The following is a 27,611-nucleotide window of genomic DNA, read 5'->3' on the forward strand; positions in this document are numbered from 1 at the left end:
GTTAGTTGAGATGCCTGACTTGGACTTGTGGAGTCTACAGGGAGCAGGGCACCACTGCGTGTTTGCTCTGAAGGCTTTGCTGCAAGGATGCCAAGTCACAGTTTGCTTCTTCCTTCCTCTTCCAGCAGAGTACTCAGAGGAGTAAGTGTATCAAAAGTACCCCCTTACCTTTCTTCCTTGTTTTTGGCAACTGAGGCAGCTTTTGGGACAAAATTTATTACTTTCAGCTGATTTCCAGAGCAAATTAAGGCACATCATTGACCAGACACAGCCTTAAACAGGGGAGCAACAACTCATTGTAGTAAAATAAGCAGAACAGCAGCACTGGCTGTTAGGAGGAAAGTGTTTAGTCAGGGGCCAAAGATGTTTGTATGGGAGACAAGTGGTGTCCAGTCCCCACCTTATCTTCAGTACCTCACAATGATGGCTCCTGAACAGCTCAGCCAAGAGCACAGCAAGGGACTGAGATTGAACTGGATGGGAGCAGCAAAGGCCATACACTGCATGGCTGAAGCAGACAGAGCTACTCCATCCCTGGGCGATGGGGAACAGGACAGAAACCAGGCAGAGGCTGGGGGGGGATGGATAAAATCCCCACTTAACCCTTCCACAGCAAGAAAACCCCCACTGACTTTGCTACCTAACAGCCTGTGCTATGACAAGTGACCTTTCTTAATGCCTCACTGCCAGAGAAACACCCAACTGTGCCTTGAACAAATGGTATTACAGCAGCTATTTCTAGGATTTTACAAAAAAAAAAAAGGATTTAAACAATTTGAACAGGTACTGATGGATTGATGGATCCTACTACATTTTTTCTTCCTTTTTTTTTTGCTAGTGAGGTCAGAGCAGGTAAGTTAGCTGCAGCTGTGGGGCGAGTAGAAAGCATCATTAAATGAAGGATAAACTCCTTTTTGCAGTATGTGTACTTTTTTTTCTCCCTCAATAAACTCCCCAGCAGTCCACTTCAGTCACTACATCTCAGCTGTCAAGATGTTTTGTTTTATAAGGAAATGTTACAAGAGCAGGCCAGTGATCCCAGCCAAGAAACCTTTCTTTTACATACCTATTTATAGGAGTGATTCTGACAGCAAGTGTTGCACAATTTGGAAGGGTATCTTACAGCTCCTGTGTTGTTTCTGTTACCTAAGCCTGATGTCTGTATTTGTAACTTTTGGGAAAACTTGTAACAACTACAACTGCCAGTGATTTGTTCCTTGGACCCCTGCAATGTGTTTGGTTCTCCAACATTTGTGTAAGTTATTTCCTTTAGGCTCTAGGACAGCTGAGCAAAGCTTGTCACACACTGGGAACTTTATTCTTCTAAGGGCGAAAAGGCACTAAAGCACTAAACCGAGGTGAGCTGTGCCAGTGTGACTGTCCTTTCCCTGCAAGAAGGGCCATGAAAGGTAAAGGGGTTTTTCCCCCCTAAATTCTGGGCTGCCAGCTACCATGGAAGTTACTTTGGGCAGCTGATTCACTGCTCTTTTTATGTAAAACTGACAGAGAGGAGCAGCGAATTGGATTGATCCAACAGAGCAGTTGGGAGTACAAGGCCCTTTAGGCAGTGCTAGTCCCACACCCTCTGTGAAACAACTACCTAGAGACAAAACAAAGCAACAATAAGTGTAATACACATGACTCAAACAGTATAGCAGGGACTTCCCCACTTCTGCCGCTCCATGAAAAGCCAGATTGTACAGTTAAAAAGGTTGGTTGTAACAGCCATTCTAATTCTCCTGGTCTTCATAAACACAAAGATGTGAGGTACAGCACTAAATACAAACATAAAGACTTTATTGAATGCTGCTCAATTCCCCAAAGATCTTTCATTACAAAATTTTTCCACACAACTGCAATTTAAGAGATTGGAATGGTACTCTGATAAAAGATGTGAAAAAAATACTTGATCAAGTAAACAGACAAGACTTCTATTGCCAACTTTCCACCTTTAAGAAACAGACTGCATTTTCTTTAAAGAAAACAAGGAACTCTTTCTTGACATCCTTCCCTCCTTACTGAAAAAAAAAATACACTAATTTCAATTTTGGTCTCATTCTTCAGTCCATGAGATGCTAAAACTAACACAGAAACATCAAGATGGGTCTCTCCGAGACTGTACCACTCTGGAGTGTCCTTGGGCTGATGAGGAGCATCATTGATGGGCTCTCCAGAGGAAGCTCCATCCTCAGCTGTAGCAGGAGGAAATCCCTAATGAGCCCAGGACCCAAGAGGCAGCAGGAGTGGAGTAGAGGCACTGGCCACCCCAACCTGTTGCAGCTGATTCTCTCCCTACTTCACCTCCTTTCTAAAGTGAGCATTGTGTAAATCTAAATCTGAATCCAATCAGGAATTCAAGGACAGCGCTGTATCCGAGTTCCTTTCAATGCTGTAAGGGGCATATACTGAGTATCTCAAGTTACTGGTAACGTACCTTGGTTTTATTTGAGAAAGTACAGCACAACTAGAAGCCTTTTCTATCACCTTAACCCAAGTATGCAGCAATGTGAAAAGCACATATAAAACAAGGAAAAATGTGTATGTAGCAAACTATACCACCTATGTGCAACACAATCAAAAATTCAAGTCATAATTCGCACCACTCCCGTAATTATTTCACTCATTAAGGATGATAATTCAGTTCTATGAAACATTGGAAGTGACAGTATATCAATTAGACAAATTTACAATATGTTGTGGTAATGACATCACTTAACTGCTGTATTTAAATTCAAATCTTTACATTTGCCAGAGAAAAAAATTGGCTGTTTCTATTATACTGATGAGGTTTCTTTTGCAAATCCTTATATATTTCAAAAGGGTACAAAAAAAGAATGTCTGCCGAGTAGAGGTGGTCATTTCTTTTATTTGGCACTTGTATTGTGTGCATTGAGCACGTTGTGAGTGCTGTTCTGCTTTTCTGCCATTGCCTTCTTGAGCTTTAACTCCTCCAACCTTCTCCACAACTCTTCACGTTCCAATTCTTTCTTTTTCTCTCTGTACAAAAGAGTGAAAGATGCATTTCAGATGTGTTTTAAGCACAAGCTAAGAGACACAGTCACTTAACTGTGACTTGTGTCTACCAATTCCTCTTTCAAGTTTTTCTCCAAAGCTGTATTTAGAGGCAATTACAGTTTCCTCAATTAAAAAGTGAGCATAACAAATCAGTAATAATGAGTGGTTAAACTGTACCTTTGCTTCAGCAAATGCAGACAATTGCTGTAGGGTGGCTTTGCACAGATGGCTGCAGTTTTAAGGAGGTTTTTTTATCACATGCACACAAATTAAGGGATTGAGCATCTTTGGGAGGCGAAGAACACCAAGCTTGGCAGTGGTCTCAGCTGGCCAAGGGTCACCAGTGCCCTGCCTCCCTGACTCCAACAGTGCTGCTTAGTAGGTTAGTACAGTAAGAGATGTTTTTGCTGAGCTAGGAAGAGTTCTCCATCTCCATTCTCTCCAGACACCTGAGGCAGCACAGCCAGCAGCAGCTGAGCCCGATTTCACCACACAGGAGAGAGCACCCTCCCTGCCCAGGCAGGATGGGGAGCTGGGGCCTTCCTGTCCCCTCCCTGGGCTCAGCTCCCCCACGGCACTGCCAGGCACTGCCTCAGGCACGGGACAGCCAGCACCAAACAGCTCCACTGCAGAGCCCTGCAGCCACAACAGCAAAGCAACATCCAAAGTGACAGCCTGGACACAGACTCAGCAGTGGGAACTTGGAAAAAGGCTCAGTACCTTTGCCTTTCTGCTTTGTATGAGCTTGTGAGTTCATCGAAAAGCTTGCCATTCATTTCCATCAGGGTTTTCAGCACATTGTACACCAGTGCCACAATGGTTCTGAAACAGAAGGAGCACAGCCATTAGATTTACTCAGTGACAAAATTAACTTCAGAAAACAAGCACTTGACTTCTTTTTTGGATTCTGAGCTTCTTATTCAAGATACTACTCTAACGTCAGGGAGTTTCTGAAACAAAATCCTTTCCATTTTATTAATTTACAGAGGAAATTATAGTATAGTTAAACATTTTTTGAAATGGCTATTTAACCTTGAATTCCTGACTTCTGTAATTGCACAGGATATAATTATTCATTCTGTGGCTGTACTTTAAAGCCATTCAATTATGTGAACCTTTAATAAACCAAGTTTTAACAACAACTTTGTAATATTTGAGCAATGAAATATGAGAGTCTAGAAAAATAAAACTTCTGGCTCCTAGCTTCAAGAAACAGCAGACAAACCACAGGCTTAGTGTGGTTTAGCACAGCCATGCAAAGCTCTCCCAGCAGTGTTTCTGGGCAGCAAGAGTCTTGCTAGAGAACTAGAATCATGAACATCAGATAATGGATTTGAGTACCTCAGTTTCTTTAAGAAACTCAACAGCTTGAGCAACACTGGCTGTGTGTTACATGGCTGCCTGTATTCCTGCACTGCCCTTCTTTTTGTGAAACATTCATATTTCAATAAACAATGTTGAACATTGTGTTATCTCCTTTAAACCCACCGATATTTATACAAAGAAATAAAAAACCAAATAGAATTAAACATTAAAATGCCTGTCATTGATCTTATCATTAATCAAAAAAGCAGGTAAACTGTCTTCCCTGTCTTCTCCCTCCCTGACAGTTCCCCACTGAGTGCAAAGCTGCAGCCCTGTGACCTTGAAAAAGGAGTCAAAAAAACCCCTAAGGAAGTAACCAAAGAAGGAGGTTTGCCTTTTCAGTGCTCTCTGTGCATCGTGGCACTAGGAAACCTCCCAGGTGCTCATCCGAGCCTTGTGCTCATTCAAAATACACAGTGTCCTTTGCCTGTTACACACTTATTTTTTTAACTTGGTGGTTTTTTGTATCCTGGCTTTCATGTGGTTTGAGGTCAAAAGCCTATTTAAGGCTTTGGTTTTCTGAGAGGAAAAGTTCGATTTTAAGCAAGTAATTGAGTCCATATCAGCCAGCCAGATGGATAAAAGCATGTTTTGCTGTCCTCCAAAACAGATTAGCATCAAAGGATTAGACTTTTTTCCCCAAACTTCCTTGTCCTCAAGTAGGCAATTATCCTGTGTCTTTTACTTCCTTCATAAAGGGCAACTTCTGGCTGCAGACAGAGAAAGAGGGACATCCTCCAGATTTGTTGAGGTCCCAAATATATTGATGCTCCAAGGACTATTCCCCAAAGTTTATATTCAATCTTAGTTGCTACATTTGCAACTAGACAGACCATCTACATAAACCCAGAATAATTGCAAAGCCTCCATGGGCTTAAATCAGGACACCTGTTTTACTCCAGGGCTGTGGGAGGCTCCTGCTCACCCTCGCTTTTGCCTGTAAAAGCTTTACATTCTGCACACTGACTTCCAACTTAATTCAAGGTGCTGGCACCAGGAAGCTTTGCTTTTCAGTATTTCAGTACCATTACTGCTTCTTTCAAACACAGGAATACCAATATTTAACTTGTGGCACTAAATATAAAATGAAGCAGTCACTCATTTCTCAGCCCTACCATCCTTTATAAGCATTGCTCTTCTCTGATAGGATCTTTTCCCCTTCTTGTCTCACTGGGCAGCAATAAATACTTATGAAGACACAGACAACTGTATTCATCTGAAGTATTAAAGGACAGCAAAGCATAAATAGAAGCAACCCTTGGAAATGGTTTTGGTCTAAGTAACATTAATTTGCATTTTGAAGTAACACATAGGATCAGATGTGATTACGATATGAAGACCATCATTCAGTTTCCTCACACTTTTTCAATAAATTCCAGGTCTCCATCATAAAAATGCAGAACAGTGAAAGCACAATATAGCTGAAAGTGACACTCCATTTAACACCCAGAATGCCATGGATTTAACCTGGTTTAAGTAAAAATGAAGCCACATTTACAAGCTCCCAATCCAAGCCTGAAACAGTGGACAATTTATTTACAGATGAAGTGAAATGCTACATACGGATTCCAGTGTTCTTTGGAGATCTTGTACAAACTGCCAAACATAATTGGTAGAATTTTATCAATGTTCTCCTCAATCAGGCTAAGAATATATTCGTTATTCCAGAAGTACAAAGCTCTTTCTGCAACCTGAAACACAAAGTTAGGGGTTCATAACAACCATAAAATAAGTTACCACAAGGTTTGTCTGGGGGTTTTTTTATGCTTATTTACCTGAAAATGTGAACTTGACACACTCTTGGATATTTGCTTAAATAAAGGCTCTTCTATTTTTTTGAATTGTGTTGGTTCTATAACATCTAAGATTTCTTCAATTTCACCTAAAAACATGACCTGTTTGTTGAGAAAGAAAAAAAGGATGAAAATGTTTTATATCACCATTGTAAACAGAAGCAAACAAAATACAGCTTATACATTAGTCATGATCTGCAAAGAACTCTGTGTGTCGTTACAAGACATTTAGACATTCACAGGAGTGTTGCAGTCTAAAAGAAGTCAATCATCACTCTCAGCTACCAAGTTACAGCTCTCCTCTTGGACTTCTTTTGTGTAAATACTGAATGCTTCACCAAACTGCTTCTGCAGAAAATAAGGTTTTTACAGTTTAAAAAAAAAATTAGCGCATCTTATTTAAAGAATGGTTGCAGAGATTATCAGAGATCACCAAAGTAGCTTTTGAAGTGATAAGTAGTTAATTCCCATATAAAATTGCAACCAGCAGAACTCTGTGTAGCTGGCACAGAAAAATTTATCACCACTTGCAGAAACAGAGACAAAAAGGTCCCAAAAAGGGACCCACTTTTAAAGAGCTGTTGGGGATGGAATCTGGTGGGATAAATCAAACTCCTGGTTTTTAAACTCATTTTAACTACAGAGAAGAAACTGAGTCACATGACAAAGGTGAGTGCCTCAAGAAGCTTCAAGAACTGCAAGTTTTCTGCAAGATCTCTTGTAGAGCACAGTAGGTTTGGGAACCTGCCCCACAACATTTTACATCACAGCAGACACTAGAAACGAGACACAAAACCAACCTCTTTCTGACTGCACGTTTTTGGCCAAAATTTGAGCAGTCCTCTGATTACCTGTATGAAAAATACAAACAAGTTAAAGCAGAACAAGTTTCTTTTTATACTTGAGAAGATGAAAGAAGTACTGGTTTGCTTTTCCTTATCCAGTGGTTCAATGAAAACTGAATAAACACTCATTTAAATGTCTTGTTTAGGTTACCAGAATAACTTAGACCCTTATGGCTTTGTGTGCCTGTGATCATCCACACACACTCTGCTCCCATCCCAGTACTTACATTAATTGACAGGATGCTGATTGCATCAAAGCACCACAAAGTGAAGGTAACCCCCCTGCAGCTAAATCTCCCAGAATATTTTTTGTCTTCCACTCATCCATACTTTGGGGAGCACCTGCCTTGGCATCAAAGGTTTGAAGCCCAAGAGGAAAGAGTATCTGCTGACAGGGCTCTACAGAGGAGCCATGGCCTCCAACTCTTCCTTTTCCCTGCTACAATTTGACATGTTAGACTGGAAACTAAAGTAAGAAAGATGTGAACTTACAGAGGAAATGTATTCTAGTATCTACATTTGAAACTACCTTACACAAGACTGGAAAAAATAACCCTTTGGGAAAATTAATTGGAAAGTACAGCCCCCAAGAGGAATGAAGGGAATACAGCAAAGAAAGGCTGGAGGCATTTTTCCTAGAAATAAACATCTCACATGGCATCTAAATTGCAAAATGAATGCTGTCTTTAAAAAAAGGGAAAAAAAAGCTGTAACTATGTTCCAGAAGCAGAAACATTCTCAGAGCCTTATAAACTTTCATTCCGAGGAAAGGACCTCTATTTTTTTATGATACAACAGCACCTAATGGATCATACCCAAAGGCAAAATTACTCAGTTATTTGAATCCTTCCATATTTGCTTTTTGCCATATTGATTTTTTTCCTTCAGCTTTCCAGCTGGCTGCTTTATTAACAACTACGTGTACTATCAAAAGTGGCTTTCCAGAGAAGAAGTTAATGTGACTGAAGTGCACTTTCCAGAACATGTTACTGCAAGAACTTTTGCATATACTTTGCTAGAGAGACCCATATTCTCAATGAAGAAGTGACATGTTCTGAGTATAACAGTGCACACCTCAACAGGATACCTATTCATTGCTCCTCCTTGCTGGAGTATCAGTTTCCAGCTTGACTGTGCTTTTATATTAAAAAGCTGATAGCTGCACATTTATGTTCATGGATTGCTGCTCTTACTACACATTATTAATATTCTTCCCTGAGCTACAGGATTCCCATAAAGTGGCTTACAACATAGGCACCTGCTGGAAAACTTAACTCATGTACAAGGACTGCTCATTTAGCCTGATTTCTTCCATGTAAAGGCCACTGCACTCAGCAGGGTTAGGTAACAAACTCTTCTTGTCAGCTCTGCAAACATCAGGCCTGACCTGAGGCAGACTACCATAGCTACAAGAGCTCAGATTGAATGTCCTCCAAACTGACCCTGAGTGACAATTCCTGCCAGAAAAATAACAGGAAGGTATGTGTGAGACAGCCTTCTGATGGAGTTCTTAAAATATTACTTGACCTAAAGCCAAGAAAAATTTCCAATGCTATCTCAGCAGTTGCCCCAAATTTTAACATTTACTTTTCAAGCATTTCAGAAAGTTTCTTAAAGCTTCACTTCTTATTAACTTTGATTCCTTTACAAAGCAACTTTTACTATATATCCAGAGTAACAACCAAACCAAACACAGGCAGTGACTCTGCAGTGAGTTCTTGTGTCTTCTCCAGCCTGAATTCACCTTTAACTGATTAAGAAGCAACCACAATTGTACAGACTACAGTCCAGCCCAGCCTCAGAATTGCACTGTGGCACTGCTCTAAAGTCCTCACAGCAGTTTAGGCTTGGATCCTGCACCACACTTCGATAAATTTCTGTCAGGAAGTTCTGACTTTGTCACGCTGTCACTTCATTCAACCTTGCAGGTTTTTATGTAACACTACACATTTTCTGCTCACATGTCAACTTTAACTGTCAAAATGCCTGCGTTGTTTCCTCACTTGGCTTAAGGAATATGGGTTACACAATTCCTTTCTCCTCGCCCTATCCCACAAAACCAGCTTATTGACCAGTGTGACTGGGAACACTGCAGCACGGGGGGGAAAGAAGATGCTTCAAGCACACAAGGCAAATCCACAGACACCCTCCACCACCTACAGAACAACTGGTCAGCTGATGAGGAACATCAGTGCTGAAGTGGCTGTGCTGGAAACAAGCTTCCACTGAAAGACCACTCAGAGAAGATCAATGCTGTTTTCCCAAAGCTGTTTATCTTTTTTTCTTTATAGAAGAAAAATTTAGGTCTTGCATAAGCTCTTCATTTTTCTGTCAGAAAAGGGGTAAAGTATATAAATATCAACATACCCCTAATGGAGAGATTCCTGATTGTCCAGCTAAAACCAGTTTCTTTTATAGCTGGCCTGACATCACTCTGTGTTCTCATGAGCTGCTGCACTGCCCTGAGCCTCTGTTTCTTCTTCATGGGCCCTGCCAAGGCCTGTGCATAAACCCTTTTTAGTTGAGCTGTCAATATATATCACAGGAGACTCAGTTTGGCAAAAGCCACAGATGCCTGAAGCACCTCAGTTCTGACTGCCAAGAGCCACCCCAGGAACTGAAGAGGCAGGACAGAAACACCACATTTGGAATTTCAGAGGTCTTTCTGTCTAAATGAAGTGTTGTTATTCTTTTCAACTTTTATTTTGGGATTGTTTATTCCCTAAAATATTTCAACTTCATGCAGTGGCTAAGCATAAGCAATCAGTACCAAAAACATTGAAATTTTAATTTTTATGAAGAGAGAATATAGCCATTACATGCTTTCTCATTTGGGGTAGTTTGCATGATACCAGCAGTTCAAACTTTTAGTTAAATCTGTGCTCTATCTTGGCCACAGTTTAAGACACAAGTGCCCTTTCAAACCCAGAATTTTCTTAACTATCCTAGATTTCATCTTCTACCGCCCCTCCCCCCCACCCCAAAAATCCCACCTATAGATCTTTAATCAGGATAGCACAGCACTGCTGTACAATTCAACAGGTTACACTGAAATATTTAATTGAAATTAAAAATAGAAAGACATCCAACTGAAAAACACTTACAGGCTCTGTTAAAGTTGTATCTTTTTCCAGGAACTGTACAACACAATAGGCGAGCTAGAATGCAAGTCATATGGTTATTTAGTTTAAGCAGACACTGTTTAGACATTGCAGCATTACTAAGTATCACAACTTGTAATGGAAGCACTTCAGATCATGGGGGGAACCCAACCTAAGACACCCTTACACAGCCATTTCATTTTAGTCCAAACTAAACAAAACAGCAATTAAAGCAGCAAGATATACAGCCTGGTCTATCTTAAAAGAAGCTTCCTGCTCACCAAAAATCATTTCTTTTCAACCTAGAAAATTATTTTCAAGCTTGGCAGATATTTCCCTAACTCATATCCCATATGCAGACAGATTTTTCTTAACATCAACTCCTGTATTAACATTACAAAGCTATCACTTTCAAACATCTATATTGGGGTAAAAAAGGGCTGTACTTCCAGTAAAAAACCAAGTTAACACAGGTTTGACTGAGCACACATGGCACATTGCTCAGGTACCAGACATCTACAGCACACAACATTCAGTGGTAAGATTACAAGTGAAAGAATTTTAACATATTGCAAGGCCACAAGAGATCAGGCAGCTGTTGTCCAGCTGAGTATCCAGTCCCAATGCAGCAGTGGCCAACAAGTGCCTGTGGAAAGGTGGAAGAAGTGGGGAAGCACAATGTGCTTAAGTCACCAGCACTGCTCTCCCAGCCTCTCGTGGTTTCTGTGCAGGGCCTGCTCAGGCCAAGGATATTTTATGTTATATAATCACTTAGAGTTTAGTTACTTAGCACATAGTTGAGTAAGTAAACAACCATCCCATGAAGAAACCATACAATAATCCTATTACTGAACTAGTTACAATCCTAGATTCTATTAAGACTGATTTTAAAAAGTCACAGTATTTCACAATATAAAGCAAAGACAAAAATTATGTAATATGCATCACATTTCAATACTCAGGATGCTTGAATTTAAGCCCTCCCTTTCTTTTTTTTTTAATCTATTATGCCAAAGCAGATAATTACAATGCTGAAATTGCAACAGGTCTAATTTATTTCTTTTTGCCCTTAGGCTACTGATGCATTTGTATAGACTAAAAAAATAATAAATGTCACACATTAATCTCATAAAATCCCATTATACGTATATATACAGTACAGTAATGCTTTACTGTTCAAAGACACAGACTCAAGCTTATTTCATCTTGAAGGCTTTAACTTTTAAGGGTAGGCTATACTTTACTCAGCAACAAAGCAACCAGGCCACTTGGGATTGCAATGCAGATTTAACACTGGCTTAAACCTTCAGCATAAAACGAAACCAGGAACACACAGTGCTGTGTGTGCACCTGGCACTGGTGTTTTAGGAAGGGACAGAGTGGCCTGCTCAGCAGGACAAATGCTACTTTCAGGTACAGCTGAATTAATAGAGCCCTTTCAGGTACCCAGGAACTGAATTAAATGTATCCCAGAAAAAAAAGGGCAGCTTGCTGTACTGATCTGTCAGTGAGAACACCTCTGGGAGGTGACTGGGCCCTTTCATTTCACTGACTGATTCCATGGAACAGCAAGGCAATAAAGCACGAAGACAAGTGATTTGATTAATTTAAAACTTCATATGAGAATTAGGAATTAAGTGAGCTCTTCACTTGCTCCTGTTTGTAGGCTCTACAGCCATAACGATTTCACTTTAATTAGAAACCCATTTTCTTGTATCTTTAGTCTGTAAGGAGCTGTATTAGTGAGCTAAGTTACAAAGCAAGTTTTAATTAGTCACAGCAGAATTACTTCCAAGTTTGCATCAACTATATTCAATACTTGAAGTGCCATATGTCTGGAAAGGATACAGATTATTCCTCAAATGAAATGCTGAATGTCTGTGGCAAGTATAAGAATCAAAGTCAGCTGAAGAACTGCAGCATTCTGACAGCGTGTCATGGATCTACATAATTTCTGGCTGATCCAGAGAGCTACTGTGCATTTCTACCGTTTATAAATGGCAACAACATTCTCTCTCCACCCCCCCACCCCCCCATCCCCCCATCACTGGTATGGATTTAGAACGAGAAAAAAGTTCTGAAATAAATACCTGGCCATGCCCAAGGTTCCTTTACACAGAGCATTTAAGTTACATAAAGGAAGTGATAAGAGCACAAGGCCCTGGAATTAAATGAAGCTTAAAGTGTGACAAGACTACAAGCAAAAAAGCTTCCAGCTTCAGTTGGTAAGTCTTTGACTCACTGGTACATACATTCTTTCACTTGTAATATATGCCAAATATTATCTCAAAATCAACATTTAGATATAAGATCTGGAAGACTTTTTAAAAAAGTAACTGAATTTGCAAATGTTTTGGAATATTGATATTTTAACACATAGTGCTTTAAATTTCGTTAGTTTCAAATGTAAATACAAAAAACCCCACCACTCTTAAAAATAGGCAAAAGCTTACCTGTGCATGAAACAAAGCTAATCCCTTTGCAGTATGCATGGGAATCAGAACTTTCATAAGGAACTGTTTGTGTTCTGCTTTCAGTGGCAGTGCAAAACCATTGATAATACTGAAAACATGAATAAGCAGGATTTATTTTTATTAAAAAATATTTTTTTTTCCTAGCAAGTCAAGAATTTCTGTAAGTTCAAGTGAAATTTCATTTCTGATTCAGTTTTTAAACCTGATTATTTTGAAGCCATAAAATAGCTCTACATGTGCACAACCTTTAAAATGCTGGTATCATGAGAGTTTACACTCTTGGCAGGAATACCAGAGAACCACAGTAGAACCTAAATAATATTCATTAAATGAGCTGAAGTATTTTTATCATGACCTCCATTAAATAAAATCATCTACAGTAAGTCTTGCTGTAGAATTTTAAAGCTTAGACAGATGTATCAGGAAGCTGATCCATTTCACCTTTTCACAGTCACTAGCAACTTGCAGAGAAAAAAGAAGAGATTACACAATTTTAACAGTGCAGTTTGAACACTTGTTTTGAGATTGTTGAACAACCTTTCCCTTTAAAAACAAATTGTCTCATTGATTCAGTCATCTTTTATTTAAGAGTTGGTGAGCTCTAGAACAGACAAAAGTCCTTCAGGAAAAGGTTAGTTTCTTTTGCCCCTTACATTTCAGGCAAATCTGAGAAAATAATGGTATCCCTTTCACTTGATTTTTCATGAAAATTTGTTCCACAATAGCTTCACCATATTTTTATTTTCAGTTAGACCAGCAATACTTATACAATTTTCTACTGTGGCAGTTTTGGAAAGGCAGTAAAACAAACTAGCAGAGAAAAACTTCAAAGTTAAATTGAAGTTAGTGAAATAACATCCAAAAAAATGGTAACTAAAACCCCTTAGCACTTACAAGGCTTTCCTGAATAGAACTGAAGGAAAACCAGTCTGAAGATTAGAGCATTTCATTCAGCATGAGGGCAAAAGTTAACATTCATTTCCTGAATCAAAGAACAAGTCATCTATCAGGTAGAAGATAAGCAAGAGTAGATAGGTCTGACAAACAAGGACCCTTGAGAAACATTTTTTGCCAGTCATCTTTAAAACTTGCACTGAAAAATGAATAATTTATTCTCTGTGTCCTAATTTGATACTCATGTGGTGACCCAGACAGTATTAGATTATCCATGACTGCACTTCATCACTCATTACTATAATAATTCTCTTCCCCCCCCTCCATCCCCAAAGCAGAAAAGCTGAAGCAAACATTCATAATAATATTTTATATTTTTTCTGTGTGAGATCAAACTTACCTTCCTAATATCTCAAGAAGTTCAGCAACACCATTGAAGTGCTCTGTTTCATATATAAACCTGTTACCAAAAAAGACAACCATCAAAAATTGACACAGAGGATCAGAGATTCCAAAGAAATAACCTTTACTAAGCTTCAAATGTTTGAAAGCTAGATCACAAACCAAACCCAGGTCTTTTATTTCAAGAATAAATCACTGCAGACCCAGACCATGAAGGCAAGATAAAATATTCCTGAAGTTAGTCACACATACACAGAGCATACCTGAGGAAAATGTTGTTTATCTGTTTCCTGATGAATGCTCTTAAACCAAGGAATTTTCCATAAATTCTATGAAGAACTGTCTTTAGGAAATCACGTTCTCGTGGGTCTTCGCTGTCAAAGAGCTCCAACAACTTTAAAAATTAAATTGAAATTCATTACTTTTGAAAGACTTAAGATTTTTGGTTTGTTACTACCTGATTTGAATTTTATCTTTAATTAACAAGTTTACATTAGGAAAAAAATAGAATCAGTTTAACTGTACATTTTGTTTAGCTGTCAATAGTAGATTTTCAAAATTACATTTTTAATAAAGATGATTTTTTTAAATAAACTCATCAACTTCATTCCTTTCCTGTGTACAACAGACACCAAAGTCATTCCAGTAACTATTATACTATCAAAATAAAAATGAAATTGCAAAAATGAGATTATCAAACTGTAGGTAAGAGGTTTACACTTGTTCTTTAAGAAATCAGAATGAATCACATCCATATCTTATATTTACGACTTCTTAATTAAAATCCTTTACTGCTTATCTCAAAAAGGTACTTTTATCTTGATGGCTGAGAAAAGCATTCCTATACAAGAAATTTTACAATTAAGGAGGGGGTCAAAGAATAAGCGCAAGATATGTAATTATTAACCAATTCCCTATTAATACAGACTAAATGCTGCAATAAGCTAACAAAATTTCCACACACTTTTTTCTTGTAGAAAGTTTTCCAAGGATACAGAAAAGACCATGCTCACTCAAAGACATAAAAAATATTCCAGTCCCATTATAGACCACAATTTTTGTTATTTTTTTAACCCTGCATGTCCAAGCAACAGCATATTCAGAAATGTTAGCTGCCTTGAGCAAGTGAGTAACAGCTCAAGCAGTCCCCAGAGTCTCCTGCTCAGGTCTGAGCTTAGGTATGTCTGTACCAAGCAGCACAAGGGACTGGAAACAGCTGTTCAGGAGCTTGGTTCGGGCTCATTTCAATTTTATATTTAGCAGGAATTTCTCAGGGTCACTACTCCATGTTTTTTCCCATATATAGCTAGCTGCTGGTTGCATTGTCTTTATCTTGTACTCTAGAAAAAGATCAAGTGAAATGTCAGGAACAAACTCTGCAATGCTGCTCTTAAGGACCACAGGTCAATTTGTAAACTGGATACCCACAGCCAATAGTTCACCAGCAGCTTCAGGCTTAAATTTTGTGTGTAAGTGGAATAAAACTGAGAAGAAGGAAACACTTATAAACAAGAACAGTAGAATCAAATAAGTGGAAATTAAATGCAGTCACTGAAGGTAGGGAGGCAAAGCACCCATCTTGTGGTTTTATTTTTCATTGCTGTATTGTGATGGCCCGCCAGCACTCTTCAGATACTGAGCAAACAAGTATTTTGACAAACAAAATCTGGCAAACAAATATTTCAACATGTTGAAAAAAATCCCCACTGAATTCACCTTGAACAAAAAACTGTTATGGAATTCTACACCGTATTTCCCTAAGAAGTTATATTTAATATGAAATCTCACTTTGTTTTCTTGATCGTAGTTGCTTTGCATGGTAAAGCATGACTTTCCTAAGTAATTTCTTACTTGATTTTCCTTCCATGGTTAATACACAATAGCAAAGAGAATTACACTATCTACACACAAGTAAGAAGGTGTTGAAACACATTTCATGTACAATAAGTAAATTAACTTTTTACAAGAAAAAAGCTTGCGGTAAGTTTTCCCATGATACAACTGTGAAGAAACCAAACACAAAAGGACTACAAAAATATAATTAGCACATTGTTGATTTGACTGGAATTAAGTTACAAATCATGAAAAACACAACTTGTCCTCACAAATTCCAAATGTCTTGCATTGCAACGCAAATGAAAACAAAGTGTTTCTGAAGTTACTAATTACATATAGCCCCGGTGGTAGGATGTGCTGTTTATTTAGTGTTTGGCAGAAACCACTGCTGGAACAACTGAAATTTACCCTGTGTCAACATGAAAGCTTTAGGAGTCCATCTGATAAATTAAACTCGAGAGGTGATCTTTAAATCCCACTTTCAACTTTAAAACTCCCCTCTTACCTGCTGCACAAATCTCTGGTCAATGTATCGCTTTGCAATGCTGGGCTGAAAATCTGGGCTCTCCAAAAACCTCAGGAAAAACTCATACACCAACTGCAGACATGGAAATGAAAATTCTGAAGTTAGTAAGTATACCATAACACAGATCTCAGCCCAAAACCAGTGGGACTATTCACATGCTCAAAAACTAAAAAAACTGAATCAAAGCCTAACACATCACTGCTTAACCACAGCCTCTACTGGAATTTGCTGAAAGAATTACATTAAGTACATAGAACAGTTTAATTCCCAGAAGAGTCAAATGAAAATATCACTAGTGGACAAAAACCAAGTTCTGAATGTTACGTTCCTGCCATGTTAAGAATTTATTATCGAGAAGTAAGCTACCAAACATTTAGCAGCACTCAGTAAAATTAAGTGCTCTAACATTACATAATTCCTCAAAGAGATGCTACTAAGTGTTCCTGAAATTAAGTTTTGACTGAAAACTCTGAAAATGGAAAGTCATATTAAAGCAGCTGAATGAATTCACAGAAACTGAAAGAGTTTGGATTAAAATTAGGCTTCTATATCCTGGAAACTCAATTATAATATCCATTATGGCTTGTAGCATGTTATTTCTATTTAGTTCAAGTTCCCATTTGCTACAATCCCACAATGCCCACAGATAAAAATTCTGACAGAAGATAGAGCTACCGAGGGCCTGGGTAACAGAGAGTGGCATGAAGAGGCCAGAGCACAAGTCCCATATTTTGGGGCTTATCAAAAGTCCAAGATAAAATACTGTACTTCCATAACAATGGCAGGTTATAAAATACCCAGAGGGCATCTCTTAACTAAGACACAACCGAGAGGAAAGAGGCCTTGTGTTTAGATTACATTCAGAGCTGTTTATGTTCTCAATGACTATTTCATAATTCCATATAATTAAACAACTGATTAGTTGTTTAATTATATGGAATATAATGGAAATAATACTAAAATGCAATTTAGGTACATAATGCCATCACTGACTGTGTTTCCAAATAAAACCCACGCAGAGCTGTGCTCATACTCACAGGCACGAATTTCAACTATTACCACCCTGAGTACTTAACTAAACTGAGAGCCAACACCTGAGTAATTCGTAATTATAATTAGGAACCTCACTTGAGAGAAATGCATGACAGTAAGTACTTTCATGTAGAACATTTGAACTGACAGTTACTTATGCATAGCCTCAAGGAGGGTGTGTTGTATCTGCAAAGCAGAAGCTCAGAAACACAAGTTACCCTTCACTTGCTCCCCCTCTGAAGAAGAGCTTTTCATATCAGCAGTTTACATAGAAAACCAGAATTGTTAGGGTTGGGAGGGATCTCTGGAAATCACCTAGCCCAACGCCCCTGCCAAGGCAGATTCACCTCGAGCAGGTGACATAGGAACAGGTGGGGTTTGAATGTCTCCAGAGAGAGACTCCATGACCTTCCTGGGCAGCCTGTTCAGTGCTCTGCCACCCTCAGTGTAAAGAAGTTCTTCCTCATCTTGTGTTTCAGTGTATGGCCATTACTCCCTGTCCTGTCACTGGGCACCACTGAGGAGAGTCTGGCACCATCCTCTTGGCACCTTAGTAGACAAGCCAATAATAGAATTTTAAATGTTACCTTACACCATCCTCTGTCTTAGAAAGAGCTCAACCATGACTGTTTAATACCTTCATCAATGACACAGACAGTGGAGCTGAGAGCACCCTCAGCAAGTCTGCAGATGGCACAAAGCTGAGCAACCTGATCTCATGTACCCTGTCTCTTCTCATTGCAGGGGGCTTGGACTAAGGTGATTTTTAAAGGTCTCTTCCAATCTAAAACATTCTGATTCTACTGATCTTTTTCAAACTAGCAACTAGATAGATTCCTGTAGAAATGGGCAACATATGGCCAGAGGGAAGTTATATAGCACAGCATCATAGGGATTAATTTTGGAATTTAATTCAAGATTTCTGTAATAAATTCCTATATGAAATACTTCTGTCAGTGACAACAGCAAAGAACAGCCATGTGCAATAACTGCTTAGACAATGCAACAATATTGGAAGCTACCACCAGGGGGGAAAATAGAAAAAAAGAGAAGTATGTCATGTTACCAACAAGAAAGGACAAGTTGACCCTGAAGCCCTAGAAGAATAAATACAGGATGAAACTCAAGGATTGCAAAGTCACAGTTGGAGTTCCAAGAAAAAGCTCTGCTAAGCATTTGCAAGCCCTTAAGCTGAGAAAGGGTTAACCATAGGATGACTAAGATCCATCCTCACAATGAAGCTATGGAAGTGACAGATGAAATCCTAGGATATTCCAGGAAGATACTGACAGCACAGACAGAGATGTACAGTCCTACACATGCTTGAGGGAATTTATTAAAACCTGAAAGGAGACAGAGAAAGAGCCACTAGAATTGTCATGGGATAGAGCACTTTTTAAGAGTGAACACTAGATTGGTATAGTTTGTTTTCCCTAAAGGACAGGGGAGGAAGGATAATTAGGGCTTCTTTCCATAAACAGATACAGTGACTGCAATAGACATCAAGCAGAAGAACTAAGCGAAAAGCACAATGCTGCACCATCTTGTTACAAGCTGTCCAAGATTAAATTCAGGATATCAACTGGGTATCAAATAACTTTGGAAATCCTTGTGAGCCTTGGGAAATACATGAAAGCCCCTCTATCCAGGCCATTTCAGGAAGCAAGTTGCAGTGGCCATTTCTGGGTAAATGAGCTCTGGGTTCTCCTGTATGCTAATGTTTGCAAACTTAAAAGCATAACAACAACAACAATCAAACTAGGGCACCAGAACAGATTCTGGCCACAACAGATCCTACCCAAAGAGACAGGCATGCTCAACTTGAGTTTAATAGAAGCTTTACTATTGGAAATACTAAATCAGGGGAGAGATGTTGGATTTAGTAGTTTTTGTTTTCAAAACTGGTCTGCTTGGGTTGAAGAGCTATGAAATACAACTCCTAATGCTTTAGTGATTCAATCTTGCAGAGACCACTAGAATATTTTTACTTTAAACTACCAATTCTGCCAACTCTGCAACTCCCTAAGCTTCAAAATACACAGTGGCTTTAAATGCCAACCTGTTCGACCTAGTTTGGCAGTTACAAACCACCTTGAGCGCTGCTTTAAAGCAACATCTTTCAAGTGCCACTCACTTTACTGAAGGTCTGCAGTCTTTTGTTGCGGCTACACACACTGGTAACTTACTAAGCAATTATGTCAACAGATTCAGGCAGAAAGGAGTAGAGATTCAGATTTTTTTCTTTCCTCTCTGAGAAAACTGGCTACCTGACTGCCAGATCAGGATAGAACTTGGAATTTGTTTGTAATTCATCAGTCACAAATCACAGCCAGCAAAGCATCCACATCTTCCCTCCTTAAGCAGTCCTTTAGACTATGCCAAAAATAATAGTATATTTTGCTGGGGAGGAGAACGGTTGTGTACAGCCTTTCTTCCACGCACAAAATCTGACATTTCCAGCAGCTTTGTGCTCCTGAAGGGCAATTAGCAAGTTAGCCAACTCAGTCTTCTATGGTCCAGTAGCACACGAACTGTAAAAGGACAGAGTGGGAAACACAAACTGTTTCCATTGGGCTGCAAGGAGTGATCTATTCCCAAGACAGGATGAACAAGAGACACGGGAGGGGGAAATCCACAATCAGTGACCAGACAGCCTGACAAAAACTCCCTTAGAAAACAGCAAGGAAAAAACCTGAAAATAAAATTTCAAGTAATACCACAGGCTACAAACCTCTTTCAATTCCTCTCAGGCAAGCAAAAGCCACAAGTGAACTGATCACAAAATGCACAGGTCTTTTTCTATGAACAAGACTAGAGTTTAATTATGACCTAAAGTGAACTAAGCTAGCATTTACAAATTTTATCTCTGAGACACAGGTATTTAGAAGTCAGATGGCGCTGCTACTGACCACAGGAGACACTTGCTTAGCCCTTGCACCCTCCCACCCAACAAAATCAAGCCTCTCATCTAGTTCAGTTACAGCCATTTCTGCTATGAATTAGAATCAGCCATATGTAAGAAAATAATGATCACAGCCTTTAACCCACAGAGCTATTTTCTGTGGTAACTTGATTCTTGTTTGGTTTAAATCTCAAATGCTATGCTGAAGACGTACTTTTTATACTCAGTATTAGAAGCCCAGTTTTTAAATAAGAGCATTTGTTGATGCATTGGAAATATTATAGGGGCAGGGTAGCATTTTAGCTCTTGAGAGGAGAGAGCAAATGGTATGCAGATGTGCAGCAGCTTAATCTTCTACCCACGGCAAGGAGTTGCTACTTAACTTCTCTTTAACAGACACTACTTACATAAATCAGCAATGAGCTGATACCCGAGATACGTGCTTGTACAATGACAACTTCTAGGAGCTAACTGAAAATAAAATAAAATTCAGCAGCATTCCAAGTCAATCATGTGATTGATACAGCAGTGCTACAAAAACCACGAGCTTGCCACAGGAGTGCAACAATGGAATAACCACGCAACTGTTACCAAACAACGAGGATATTGTAAAGTTTTTGCATGGAGGGAGGGAAAAGGGTGGGAAGAAGGAGGGGATTTCTATTTGCTCAAAGGACAAATAAAGGCTAGTACTCCATTTTTTGTAATTATCATGAGAAACTGAACTGCTAATATTAACTTATATTTTATTAAACCTACACTAAAAAGTTGCTCAGTTGCACAAAACAAACCTCTTAGGTGAAGAACATAATTACCTAAAATACTCACAATTTTCATACATACACCACAATTTAACAGTGCAATCCCTCTGTTTAAAAAATAGTATTTAAGCCATTTAGAAGAGTTAACATTCAGCCATATTTATACACGCTAAAAAAAGCACCACCTTTTTTCCCCTCTCAAGTATAAAAACTCAATTGTACTATAAAAGCAATTTTTATGTTCTTAACAAAGGCACAAAATGACTGAAGAATCCACATTTCTTGCCATACAAGAAGGCTTGAAAGTGAAGAAATCACACACCTGTATGTGGGGCCATGAGGCTTCAAGAGTTGGTTCATCTTCTTCTGGATCAAAATCTGGGTTATCACTAGGTGGAAGTGTTCTGAAAATATTAGAACTAATCTGCAAGCAAAAAAAAAAAAAATTAATTGTATCACTGTTTATGCTTCCACAGATCACATGCAGTAAGGTACTGCATTTATCCTAGAATCAAATGAAACAAAACCATCTAAAAGAAGTAACATAATAAATCACTCCTTCATTTTTTCAAAACTGCAAAATGCAAGCAGCCAGAAGTCTGAAACAGGTCAGTGAAAATAAGAAAGTAACTTTTGTCTCAACTGCTTTAGAAGCTTGTGGCCAGACATGGTCATATTCTAAAATTTTCCCTGAAACTACAGAAGTTAAAAAAAAATTCAGCTTCCCTATAAAAAACAACTTTTAACTATGTGACACCAAGAGCTCTTTTTAATAAGACCACAAATAAAATATAACTAACCAATTATGATTTAAAGAGATCTCTCTCCACATGTAAGGCAGACAATCCCAAAAACATATCTTATTCTAAAGTTCTTCACTTTACTTGATTTCGGGATATTTCTGTTTACATTTTTCACTTTTCACCTTTGAAAGTTTCAAGATGTTTCAAGGTTTTGGGAAGTTAGAAACATGTAACCATTCTACCTTTTCCATTTCACACCGTAGCTATTTTTTCTCGAAGTTACTCTAAGTTACTTTTAGTATGATACAGTCTCATCAAATCAATTTCAAAAGGACAAGTTTAAAAAAGGTTTCTTCAGGGATTTTTGAAGTATATTAAAGTCTGGATAGAAGACCATTCAGATGTCAAAGGAAAAATGTCATCTCTTGCACCAGATATAATGTACTGGATTTAAATCTCTAGCACGAACAAAAGAGAACATGAAGTTCATTTCATTTCTGCATTTTCTGCCATTCTTTCAGGAACAAGTTTAACCCAATTTTTCCAATCACCTTTTACACTCTTTTAGTCTTTTTGATCAAATCTGTTTCAAGTAGCTGCTTATCACTCAAGCCTACTAAACACAAAATAAACTGACAGTTTGCAGAAAATCCTCCTGCACATATTCCATGGAGTCTCCAAGGTGTTTGAAGAACCTTGCAGAAGGACTTCAGAAAGATCCTGAAGTCACCAGCTGGCTCTGCACAGAAGAATCAGCTGCCTCATTAAACAAGATACACAGCTGTTGCATAAAATGACTTTTCATTTCCTCCTATGCCCTTCGTTCTGTGTCCTGTCACTGTCTCCTGCTGGGACACAGCAAAGCTGTGGTGCTGCTGTCCTGGACTGGAAGGGCAATGATGTTCTGTAGGGATGGGCACTACAGCTGTCTCCAAGCTTAATGCACAGGAAAAATAACAAAAAAAAAAAAAACCAAAACCCCAAACCAAACAAAGCCACCGAAACAAACAAACAAAAAACCCCATGAGAAACAGTACAGTTGCCCTTTAATGTTGTAAACACAAGGGACTTGGGATTCCAAAGTTCAAGAACAAAAGGCTGGGGGGGAGAGGACGGGGAAATAGGAGTCAGAGAACATTAATCAAGCTCAAAACCCAACATTGCAATCCTGGTTCTCTTACTTGTTTTCTCTGCTCTTACTAGGTGTTCAATAAAACCCTCCAGCACATGAATCAGTCTCTTACAGAGAATGTTCTACCTCTGCTTGCAAGTGCTCTGGTAACATCTCTTGAAAACGCTTCTTTTTCTTTCTACATGCATCTTGCTGAACTGAGCTGATCAGCCTTCAGCACAGAACCTCAGAGTAGTGAGTCAGTTTCATGTCCAAAACAAAGGTAATAAGTACTAAATACACTTCTGTAGCAGAAACAATTAGCAAGCCTCTCAGCCAGGCCTTTGGAAAACCAATTGCATGATTTTCAGAGTATTCAGTACTGCCGCTAGCATTAGTCATCTCCTGAGAATATATGAAACTTAAAATAAACCTTGCACCCTTTTCATGTACTAGCCTGTCTCACCCCAAAAAAGTTTATTTACTTTATTATGTTTGCAACATTTTTGCAAATTTTTCTCTATATCCTCTTCTATTATTTAAATCATTCTTTTTCTTTCTTTGGTGTCTTATCCCAAAACTGTGATTTCAGAAACACAAATCATAAAAGGTTTTTAAAGCTGGATAGATTTCCAGATAAATCCATCATCAGCTTTCTAAATTAAATCTCAGTTTTCCAAAAATGTGCCAGTTAATAGACTGACATTCAGCAATTATATTTTATTAAAACAAAACAGAAAAAAATCCCCTATTGTCTGTACACTTCAGCTAAACATGTGAAAGATACTAAGTTCAATTCCAATTTCTGAGTGTACAGATTGAGAATACCTGATTTCTTTTAAATTCTGAATTCACAACTCATACAGCCTGTTAGGATAATCTCATTACACTGAAGTTTTATATGCTGCTGGGGAACAAGGCGAGGTTGACAGGCACAAGGAGATGAAGAGTAACGTGTACTGAAGAGACATTTCTGTTACGCTCCCCAAACTGATAAAAAGTAGAACTTTCTAATTTCCCAGGAAGTTTTAAAACTTAAAATATTCGCAGTGCCAAACCTTAATTTCCTGTTAGCTTCAGAGTGCTTTTAACAGAGAATTTCCAGAGAAGACACTAGTTTCAGATGACCTAGAACAGAGGTGCACTGACTGCTGTGCTACACCTTCAAAACTATTTGTAAGCAAAACTCCTCCTCAGCTGAAAGAAAATCAGGTTGCCCAGGGCACCAAAAAAATAACCTACAGTGTGCCCTGCACATCCGTTTAAACAAAGACTTTTTTTAATGATGTTGTTCCATCCTCAGTGGCTTGAAATTGTATCATTTCAAGCTCCCTGCCTCAGGATCCAAGCAGAGCAGGAGCCTGTGTGGTACTGGCCCAGCAGCTATCCTGGCAACAGAGACCAGTGAAGGAAAGGAATACCAGAGACCTCCTCACCTGCACAGACCTTGCCTATGCACTAGTCAGAAACAACATTTTATTTCCCCTCCTGCTATCTCTAAGGCATTGTTGACTTAGCCTCCCCATGGCTCAGGCGACTCCAAGGAAACCTGTTTGAAACCTGAGGTTGTTTCCTCTGCAAGCTGGAGGAAAGGTGTCCCAGGCCTAGGGAAAGACAAGGGGCATTGGAAAGAGATTGTCTCTGCTTTTGCCACTGATGCCACTCTGTTTTTTTCAGGGAATTTTTTAGTCTGCCTATCCTCTACTACCAGCCAGATGATAGCTGGGTTTCATTAAGGCCACTTCTATTTTTTTTATCTCAAAAACACGATCCTTCAAACTCTGCAGTAAAACCCAAATGTTTTTTTTTCTTTTAATGTAGGAACACCGAACAGCCTAAAAACTTCAAACCCAAACAAAACAAAAGTGAAACCGTAACTATTCAATCTCATACAAGTTTTGCTACCAAGACAGGCCTCAAGCCTGACACAGGTGTTATCTGGAGGGAGAAACAGACCCATGCAGATTTTTTTCTGAAAGCTGGTACTTCGTCCTAATTTACAGCAGAGGCCTTTTCTGCTGCCAGTTGCCAGGGAGATTAGAAATACTATTCAAGCTTGGAAGGATCTTTTGTCTCAAGCTCTCAAAAAGCTCTCACTGAGCATTTAAAGCTCTCACTGAGCTTCTTCACTTTCTGTCATTTTAGGGGAGAAAAGGAGATGGAAATTTGTTATGGAAGGAAAAACAAGCATCCACAGAAGCCAATCATTTGCACAACAACAAAAACCTCAAAAGACCAGCTCAACACCACCTTATCTCCAAGAAAAGAAAACAACTCCCATATAAAAGAAAACCTCCCTTCAACAAGTACTATGGGCTAGTTAGTATATTCTTTCTCCTAACAAGGGGCTACAGAGGGCACACAGAATAAGAAAATACTGCAAGGATTCAGGCTTGCTGCCACCAGCAGCAAGAAAAAAAAAGCCTAAGAAGAGGTGAACATACATTGTCCTTTATTTTCTTACACAAAAAATATTTAGGACAGAAAACCAAGTCCTTTAAAAAACAAAACTATACAAAAACCCCCAGTGTCCCCAGATTTTTTTGCAAAACTTAATAAGCATCTGCTGAAACAGCCAAAATGATTAAAGGGGTTCCAATAATCCTAGCCCTTCAGTATAATGGCAAAACTTCCACGGTTATTTACATTAAAGATCTGATCTTCCCTATCAGCTGCCCAAAAGAAAACCCCAACCAAACAACAAACAAACCACCAAACAACAAACAAAACAAACCTTAAGAACAAACTAGCTTGTACTGTACAGAGAACTACACACGCTGTAGGCTGTGTATTTGAACTGCTCTGCTTACGTTCTGGAGAGCTCTTTTAAAGTCAGCATTTTATCTACGTAAACTTCACCAAAGTTTAGAGAACCATTAGCATAAATTCATAGGCACTAAAGCCATTCTTTTTACATTTCACATTTCTAGGAAGAAAAAAACCAATTTCAGATTATTCTCAAGTGTCCTTCAGTTGCGTTCCCTGTACACAGAATACAGGCAGATCAAAACCATTACTTAAGCAGCATTTTAAAATGCACATAAACACCTGGGAAAGTCAGCAGATAACAACCACAAATATTTTGTTCATTAGCCATTAGTAGAAATTGCATGGGACAAGTCATCCTACAGTTTATAACCTCAGTAAACCACTTAGGCTACTCTAGCACAGCTCTCCAGGGCCAAAATAATAACAAACAGTCATATAAAGTATTTACAAAGCAGAGTTGCTTTCTTATACTATAAACCTTTCTGCTGTCACCAGTACCTGCAGCAATCACTACCAGAAAACTTCAGCCTAACTCTCCATTGCCACTAGTAAATAAAGATAGGCAGCACTGAAATATTGCCATTTGCTGAAAGAGAAAAACTTTAAAGCTTATCCAAACTGCAAGTATCTGCAGTGTACTGGTTCTTTCATTTTAATTAACCTGAATGCATCATGTTTCAGCTAGTAATTAAAACTTGAAAGTTGTTTGTTTTTACAAGCCTTTCTAAGCCAAGTTATCATTAACAAATTATATTATATTGTATAAGCAGAAAAACCAACCACAATTCTGAGTTAAACGCCATTAAAGTAATAAACTGATTAAGATATTTTATTAAAATTCGAACTGTAACAAGAGCATTCTACTTACCATTTTCACTATGTCAGCATAAGCTGATTCAACAATCACTCCACGATTTGTTGAAACATATTCAACCAGTTCATTCAGTGTTGCTCTCTTGATTTCTTTGCTTTTCAGGTCTGAAACAGAGTCCATGAAGTCAAAGAGCACACAACACTGTTGCAACTTCTGACAGAAAAGATCCTGCTGTTCATTGAAGGTGGCATCTATAAAAGAAAACAAAAACCCAAACACTGAAGTCTGTAGAAGCAAACACAGGATTTCTAAGTCTATTTTGTTGACAGGAATTTGCATAGCTATGACTTGTTTTTTTATGTGGAATGGTGTGCTTCATAGTCAGCAAACTAATAGCAAATTAAGCAATTTTGTCAAAACTGAAAATATCTGTTGGAATGGAACACCCGCCATTCCCAACTTTTGGTACATGAAAGAAATAATGGACAAAGACACGGCAGTAAATATATTTACCAACAATGAGTTCCTGAATTAACTTTATTTGAAATACAGACATTAATGAGTCCCATCTCTCCCTCACCAAAAGTCATATCCAGAAGCAGTGCATCGTACTAACCTTTCATTCATCCGATTTGTCTCATTCTGTTCCCTAATCCTTTATTATGTAACCTGCTTAAAAGCTGTAAAATCTGCTTTGAAGGAACCTTGTCTTTTTACCCCAATGCAAAATGCTTCACATACTTTTGACATCATGTGATCAATGTTTCTCTGAAGAAAGAATTCCAATATTTCGAAAGGATTAATCCTGAGTTTTAATGCTTTGGTCTAAATAATTTATTACAATCCCAGTCATATAAGGGTTTTCCAGATGTTTTGGCCTATTAAGACAATGTGTTTGGCTGTGACTTAGCATTTTCATTTTAGCATTCAGTACCTCTAATCTGATAAGCAAAATTCCTCCATTAGCATTTCACATTGACTCTAAAAGAGATGGATTATCAAGCACTACACCTCGAAAATTTAATAAATCCTTAATATATTGTAACTGTTCCAAAGTTGCATGATCCCAACAAAAACAGGCATGGCATTAACTGAAAAATTGCTTTAATGTGCCTTTTGTTCTTAACTGTTTGTAGGCGTTCAAAGCCACTGCAGCAGTACAGCATCACCTCATCTATCAGCCAGTTGGGATTTCACTCACACTGGTGAAAAAACTGTATTCCCAATT

General features: G+C 38.6%; 1 protein-coding gene across 1 annotated transcript in view; it reads right to left on the reverse strand.

Moving 5' to 3' along the window:
* Positions 1–1,780: 1,780 nt before the first annotated feature.
* The window catches only part of PPP2R5A (protein phosphatase 2 regulatory subunit B'alpha), a 42,796-nt gene continuing 16,965 nt past the window's right edge, over positions 1,781–27,611 (reverse strand). Inside the window, 12 exon segments of the mRNA XM_039567910.1 lie at positions 1,781–2,997; positions 3,736–3,837; positions 5,944–6,071; positions 6,156–6,275; positions 6,974–7,024; positions 10,123–10,176; positions 12,573–12,681; positions 13,888–13,947; positions 14,153–14,283; positions 16,231–16,323; positions 21,269–21,370; positions 26,438–26,634. Of these exon segments, the coding sequence (XP_039423844.1) occupies positions 2,865–2,997; positions 3,736–3,837; positions 5,944–6,071; positions 6,156–6,275; positions 6,974–7,024; positions 10,123–10,176; positions 12,573–12,681; positions 13,888–13,947; positions 14,153–14,283; positions 16,231–16,323; positions 21,269–21,370; positions 26,438–26,634 (1,280 nt within the window). The 3' untranslated portion in view covers positions 1,781–2,864.

Source organism: Corvus cornix, chromosome 3 (genome assembly GCF_000738735.6).
Source record: "Corvus cornix cornix isolate S_Up_H32 chromosome 3, ASM73873v5, whole genome shotgun sequence".
NCBI lineage: Eukaryota > Metazoa > Chordata > Aves > Passeriformes > Corvidae > Corvus > Corvus cornix.